This window comes from Sciurus vulgaris (assembly GCF_902686455.1).
Source record: "Sciurus vulgaris genome assembly, chromosome: 8".
Taxonomy (NCBI): domain Eukaryota; kingdom Metazoa; phylum Chordata; class Mammalia; order Rodentia; family Sciuridae; genus Sciurus; species Sciurus vulgaris.
The window spans coordinates 81,120,397-81,128,328 of NC_136468.1; the positions used below are offsets into that span (position 1 = coordinate 81,120,397).

The 7,932-nt window shown below is 36.3% G+C and overlaps 1 protein-coding gene across 1 annotated transcript; it reads right to left on the minus strand.

The window, feature by feature from the left end:
• Positions 1–316: 316 nt before the first annotated feature.
• On the minus strand, positions 317–823 carry FERD3L (Fer3 like bHLH transcription factor; the record flags this gene model as incomplete). Its single annotated transcript, XM_079152610.1, has 1 exon — positions 317–823. One exon carries the CDS (start codon positions 821–823, stop codon positions 317–319), a length of 507 nt encoding a protein of 168 aa, XP_079008736.1.
• Positions 824–7,932: the final 7,109 nt, after the last annotated feature.

The following is a 7,932-nucleotide window of genomic DNA, read 5'->3' on the forward strand; positions in this document are numbered from 1 at the left end:
AGATGAGCTTTCTACCCTCAGCCCTCAGAAGATTCTGGGCACCAGCCTCGACAGTACAGACTCCTAGTTAAGCCCGCTTGCCCTAATCTCGATTTCTTTGAAGGCGACCGCGTATATATTAATTCTACAAGCTGCCATACTTCTGGAGGGCTATGGGGATTTTACAATACTAAACCCGATCTTCGGAAGGTCAACCGTCTGTCTTGGGGCGTCCCCGCTTGCCTTTCAGCGACACCCATTGCTAGGTCCTGAAACACCACGAACCCACGCGCGCTCGGGCGAGGAGAGGGCAGATGCCCCCCCCATCCCACCCGGCTCAGCCGGTTTCTTTCTTCTGGCAGCTCTCCAAGAGCTCGGTCATGAAGGAGATATAGACGATGGCCAGGCGTAGGGTCTCGATCCGAGACAGCCTCTTTTCGTAAGCAAAAGTGGGCACCTTCCTCCGCAGTTGGTCAAAGGCTTCGTTGAGGTTGAACATCCGCTTTCTCTCGCGGATGTTGGCGGCCTGGCGCTGGGCATAGGTGATCACTCTTTTCCTTTTGGGGCGGCCTAGTACTGACGCTCCTCTCCCGCGTCCCTCCTCTTCCTCCTCCTCTTCGTCCCCGTCCCCTTCGTCTACTTCGCAATCCTCTTCTTCAGGGGTCCGCTCCTCAAACTGGGCCAGCCTCCTGGGCCTTCCCTCTCGGAGCCCAAGTGCCGGGTTCCCAAAGGGAACCCCAGGCGAAAAGTCACAAAGGAGAGGGTGTCTCGGGGAGGCCAGGGACAGGTCTGCGACGAAGTCCAGCACAGTGGCGTCCACGCAGCTCTCCGGATAGGCCGCCATCGCTTCAACTTGGCCCTGCGTCTCATCGATTTTTCGCAGGGAGAGACGAAGCTGCTGATGGGGCTTCTCAACAGACTTAGATCTGATGGAACACCATCACCGGCTGGCTGGGGGACATTAATATTTATAACCAAGCTGATAACAGGATTAGTCGCTCCGATTGGGAAGACTCTGACAACGTCCCTCCTCTGGAAGCTGATGAAGGAAGACAAGCTTGAGCACGCCTGGAGGGCGCAGAAGGAAAGCCCTCCAGTTCTGAGATCTTTTCTCTGCGCCACGCGGACAGTTCCTTCTTGGCAACAACCCCCAGTTCTTACCTGCTGTGTGCTTTTTGTGTCTCTCTCCACCCCCGCAGCCAACTAATGTTCTCCAGGCTCCTTATCTCATGTAGTTCTTTCATTTCGGTTTGGATTTTCAAAGCGAAGGTATTTTCCACCGCGATGGCTTCTCCTTGGCGTCAGGGTAGAAGTCCCGAATCTTGCCACCATCTGCCAATGGATGTGAAGCAAGTGCATGTGCTTTTAATGATGTCCTGAAGAGGGGCCCTTCCTGCCAGGGGTCGAGGGGAGCTGTTTGTCTGGTATCCCAGTGCAGCGGCTGCTGAAAGGCAAGACCTTCCATTAGCTTAAGTAAGCATGGCAGGGGGGCCTAGAGCACATTCCCCAGAGTCGCTGTTGGAACCGGCTTTCTTTTTCCTTCTAGGGCATCTCAAACAACTCTGCTGCGTTGTTACAAACCCTGACTTCTAATGTCTGTTTGTAGCAATCAGCCTAACAATTGAGATACTTGACTTTCCTTTCCCTACCCTCATCTTCCACTCACGTGGAGATTTTATTACAGGGAAAAAGTTATGATGACAACAAAATGAAAAACGGTAGTTCACACATTTTTCTCTAGCCGGGCTTAACTGTATAATTGTCAGTGTTGGGGACAAAGCAAGTCCTCCGCCACCGTCCCCCGCCCCCCACCACAAAACTACTTCAATCTCCTTTCAAAAGTACAATTTATCCTTGGTAAGCTAAAGGGTAGATCAGCTCACCCCCTATTAAGGAGTCTTTGGACTTTTAAATTGCTGATCAAGTATTTACTTGTGAACAAAGAAAAATCCTGACACTTTCATTTGGCTTATTTTCATCCATTTGTATGGTCCAGTCTACAGTCGGATTTAAGAGTGGAAATTATGCCTTACTAATTCTGCTTCAGGAAATTTATTGTCTGTCTTTAGACATTTCTGAGATAAAAAAATTTAAATTTGTTGTAATTAGAATTAAATTTTATTGGTTTCATAAAATCCCAAATTTTAACAAAGAAAGATTTCCCCATATATATATATATATTTTTTTTTTTTTTTTTTTTGCCAATAGCTATATTTAATTATTCATTGTAGAAATATTTACAAAGCCAAGTGGGGCGAAGCAACATTTTAGAAAATAATTTCAAAGGTGAATTAGAAGAAATAGCTTAAACCCTGAGTACAGAAGCACCCTGGTTTCAGAGAGAACCAAAGAGGACAGCAACCCCTATTAAGGGGGTAATTGTTGCAATGAAGTTTACTCAGTACATTGGACAGCTCCCAGAAACCTTCCATTTCTAATAAGTAAGCACAATTCCTTTCCTTCTTTCTAGCCTTTCAGGGTGTAATCAAAGAAAGAATTTCTGGCGTGTTGTTGTACAGTAGAGAGACTATAGATAATTGTAATGCACTGTTCATTTAAAAAATCTAGAAGAAAATATTTTGAAATTTTGCATCATAAAGAAATGACAAATATTTGAGGAGATAATATGTTTAACCCAATTTAAACATTATACAATGTACATATGAATTGAAACATGACATAATACTTCATTAATATGAATAATGTTTATGTTTTTATGTACCTGTTAAAATAAATTTAAATGATTCAACATGATCTTGAATTTTTCTTCTGTTGGTAACTCTTGATCAGGGGTTTTCCTTGATCTTTTGTCCTTTAATAGATTTTTTCTCTTCCCTTGCTGGTTTACCTCTTCATTATCCAATTTGTTTTGTGGTAACTTAGAAAAGAAGTGAAAATTTTCTCCTAGAAAAATGTTAATGTAACAGAAATCTTTGTTATGATCACCTACTTGATTTTTATTAAATTTCTTGCAAAGGGAAAACTGAAAAATAAAAATGGTTAAGGAAAAATAAAAGTGGTTAAGTAGTTAAGGAATCAGTAAGTGGGAGCATTTAATTTTGTTTTGACAAGTGATATGATTTTTGATCCCTGTTTAGCTGTATTATTAAATTTGTGGGCAAATTTTGCAATAGATCTTTTATCATGTTAAATGTTTCTCCATGATTTATTTTTATCTTTTAAATGTATATATAAGTGTATCACATACTTGAGTCACATGAGAATCTAGTCCCATGACAAAACATATAAGGACACTTAATGAGGGGAAACATACTAGATTAAATGTAAAATTTAATAAAATAGGGACCAGAAGCTGTAATGAGACTCTAAGAAGACAATTTTTTTCCACTAAAATCTTTTATGATTTTAGTAAAAGGCGTGAATATTTCAGCAATCAAATCACAAAAGAAACTATAGCAAAATTAATAAAATCAGTGCTCAGGCTTTTTTGAAATACTAGTATTAAAGTATTATAAAAATTTGGAAAAAATTTAAATACTTGTCTTAATAGGTATACTTATAATAATAATTTAAAATTTTAAATCAGAAAAACCCAAGATAAACAATTTCATGCCACAGTAATTTGTTTATCTTATGAGTTTCTTTCTAATCATGCTTCCATAATTAGAGCAAAAGACGTTTTAAATTTAAGTTATGATAATGAATATTTTTATTTCTAATCATAAATGATGAGAATAAACAAAATATTTTTTTCTGCTTAGTTGGAATCATACACTTTATTTTAAAAATGGTTTTTGCATTTGTTTTCACAGTAAACATGCATAGTAACGGCAGTAAATTTATAAAATGCTAAGTGATTCAAAGCAGTTGATCTTGTTATAAAGAACCATTATTTTCATTTCTAGGTTTGAATATTAAGAGAGAAACAATTTTTAAAAACCCAGTTGAGAATTAGAAGAAGCTAAATTTAACCTTAATTCCTCTGTGATCTAGGTTTATAGTTTATAATTATTCAGTGACCTATATACAGGTTTCCAGAGAGTCTGATAAGTTCTCCACAAATTTTGTTCAATATGTATCAGGAAAAAATCATGAAATGACAATTGTGATGTTCATTTTTATCTTCTCTCTCTCTCTCTCTCTCTCTCTCTCTCTGTGTGTGGTGGGGGGTACTGGAGATCAAATCCACTACCTGGTGCATGCTAGGCAGTCACTCTGCCATTGAGCTTTGTTCCAGTCTTTTAATTTTATTTTGAAACTGGGTCTTGTTAAGTTGCCTAAAATGGCCCTGAACTAATGCTCCTCCTGCCTAAATCTCCCAAGCAGCCAAGTTTAGAGGCATGTGCCACTGCATCTGTTATAATATTTGGTTTTGCTTATTTGATGATTACTTTTTCTCTATTGACCAACTCCATTAAACATTTTGTGTATACTATTATATGAAATTTAGATTCAAAGCAAAAGAAAAAAAACACAAGTGGCCATGAATAATTTGATCAATAATTCTCAAGGGGACTGGAGAGTGAAATTAAAAGTGATAAGCATAGAGAAAAGTAGATTTAAAAGATTTCAGTGAGTAAAGCAAATCTCTAATTCTCCCAAATTTGTTAAAAATTCTCCCTTTCCCTTCCCTTTTCATACCACTTCCCTTATTCTTTCAGAATCATTATATATTTTTATTTTTTTCCTTTTTTGTTTGTTTTTCTTTTATTATACATACATGGAGTATAACTTATTCTAATTAGGATCCCATTCTTGTGGTTCTATATGATGTGAAATTTCATTGCCGGTGTATTCATATATGAATATAGGAAAGTTATGTCTGATTCATTCTACTACCTTTCCTATTTCTATCTCTCCTTCATTCCCTTATTTTCCCTTTCTCTAATCCACTGAACTTCTATTCTCATCCCGCTCCCTTATTATGTGTTAGCATCTGCACATAATTGGACCTTTGGTGTTTTGGGGATTGACTTATTTCACTTAGCATGACAGTCTCCAGATCCAATCATTTACCAACAAAAGTCATAAAGTCATTCTTTTATATGGCTGAGTAAGTCATTCTATATATTTTAGGACAAATGATAAAAAATGACATAGGTATTTAAGATGATTGCAGGGATAATGGTTTAAGAAGTTATTACTTCAATTGAGAGAGAAGGGACTTATATCCTCTTTCTATTCATTTTCGGTTTATGTATATTTATGGTCATGGCTGATTTTTCATAAAATGGGCATACCCATGAAGCTAGTGCCCAAATCAAGAAACAGAATGATTTACTGAAGTTTGAGTCAATGCAAACATAGATGTTTTAAGTGTATAGTTCAAGACTATTTCACAAAATAAGTTCATCTGTGTAACTAGAGCTCAAATCAAGAAACATTACAAGCATCCTAGAAGACTTCCCCCATAATCTTGTGCCTGTATCTATTCACTAATCACTCCCCAGGATATCAGTATCTGACAGATTAATTAAACCCATTTTTAACGTAATATAAAAATAAACCAGACTCTTATACTTTTAGTGTCTTTCAGTCAACACTGTATTATGAAATTAGTACATATCATTCTCATTGAAAGGATTCATGAATGTGAATACATCATTATTTATTGCTTCTACTGTTGATGGGCATTTGGGACTTTTCCAGTTTTTAGTTATTAGAAATTAGCATTAGAAATAGCATTTCTATGGGTATGTCTTTCTGTGAGCATATTTATTCATTTATGTTCAGGATACACCTAAAAGCAGAACAGTTTATATATATGTTCAGCTTTAGTGGTTACTGGTAAATTATTTTCCAAAATAATTGTAATAATATACATTGTCATAAGCAATGTATTGAAATTCTAATTTCTTCACATCCTGGTCAATATTTGCCATTTTCTATTCTTTTATTTAGGCTCTGTTGAAGATGTGTATGACTATCACATTGTGGTTTTAATTTGAGTTTCTCTGTTGGTAAGTAAAACTGAGCACTGTTTCATATTGGATGATTAGAATCTGGCTTCTAGATATAAAGTGACTGCTCAACTGTTTTGCTATTTTTTTCTAATTTTTTATTGGTTTTTATGAGTCCCTTGTGAGATATGTTTATTGCAAATATTTTCTCACAACTCTGTGACTTTCATTGTCACCCTCTTTATGGTATACTTAAAAATTTACTTCTGATTTTTTCCCATTTTTATGGGGGTAAAGTACACTTAAAACACTTAATGTCTTATCTATTTTTAAGGATTCAGTGGTATGAAATACATTTATAATGTTGTGCTGCCATTACCACTATCATCACTAGAACTCTTATTATCTTGTAAAATGGGAAAATCTATACCCATCAAACAAGAACTCCCTATTCTCTCCCCTCTCCAGCTGCTGGCAACCACCATCCTACTTTCTGTCTCTATAAATTTGACTCCTCTAGGTATGAAGCTGAACATGGATATTGGATCTTGTTCCCAATTCCCTTTTTAACCTTACCTGACCCTTGTCTTCAATAACAGTCAGGGGAAATATGTTTTCTTTCATTACTGTGAATTTGGTGATCAGCAAAAAGGCCTTGAGGGCAGCTGCCCTCTTTAGCCTGTCCATTGTGTAACTTGTGAGAAACTATACAAGAGCAAGCTAATCAATGACAAGAGTAGCCTGGGGAAATAATGATCTTTGTTCTTGAGATTTGCACAACTGAAGAGTATCTCCTGACTAGGTGATTAGGATCAGATGTGCCTCACTTGGCCACAAATTTCCACCCATGAAAATGTGCCCACCAGTCTGCATCACTCATCTCTCATACAAACCACCTCCTAAATCAGTCTTCTAGCAAGATGTACTTTGGACCAGAGTCCTTTTCCTTGTTCAGCTGATGATTTAAATAAAGTCAGTGTTTTGAATATATTTGTCTTCCTTGCCTCAACACCTTGTCTATTTACTTGATCCGTTGTGTAGTAGACTTGGATCTGGTAATAGTTACGTCATATAAAGGAAATTGTACAATTGTCTTTTTGTTATTTATTCTTTGCTGCTTTCTTTTGTTTTTTTTTTTTCACTTAGCATAATGTTCTCAAGGGTGATCCATGTTGCATTATACATCAGAATTTCCTTTGTTTTAAAGGAATATCTAACTCTATGCATATTTATTTTGCTTATTCTTATATTCACTGATGAATAGTTGAGCTACTGTTTTTTGTTTTAGCTATTGTGAATAACGCTGTTTTGAACAGCAATCAAACATCTCTTTTTGAGCTTCTGCTTTCAATGCTTTTGGGTGTATACCTAGAAGCGCAATTACTGATAATACTGTACTTCTATTTTTAAGTTTTTAAGGAAAATTGCTGCTTTTCATATCAGCATACCATTTTAAATTGCCACCAACATTGAACAAGGGTTCCAATTACATCTTTGCAACATTTCTTAGTTCTTGGTGTTTGATAGTCTCCATCCTAATGGTATGAACTTGCTTCTCATCATAGTTTTGATTATCATTTTCTGAATGATCAGAGATGTTGAACACCTTTTCATCGACTTACTGACTATTTGTTTATCTTTGGATAAATAGTGAAGCCCTTTATCCATTTGGGAATTAGTTTGTTTCTTTTTTTCCAAACAGCTTTCTAAACATTTCTATTGTTTAGCCTATGTATTGTGCACTTTGAAACATGGTACATATGTGAAAAGTATTTTGAGAAAAATAATTGTTTCTCTACATTTAAGTAAAAGGAATTCTCCACATATTCTGAATATTAATCCCTAAGTGGTTAAATGATTTGCAATGTTATTTTATCATTCTATAGGTTGGCTTTTTACACGGTTGCTCACCTTTGAGTGTACAAAATTCTTAAATTTTCATAAAGTATAATTTGTCTATTTTTGTTGTCATAATTGCCTATGCTTTTGGTGTCATATCCAAGACATCCACTGTCAAATCCTTTATTTTAAGGGTTTTGTCCAGTGTTTTCTTCTAAGTGTTTTATAATTTTAGGTCTTACATTTAGGCCTT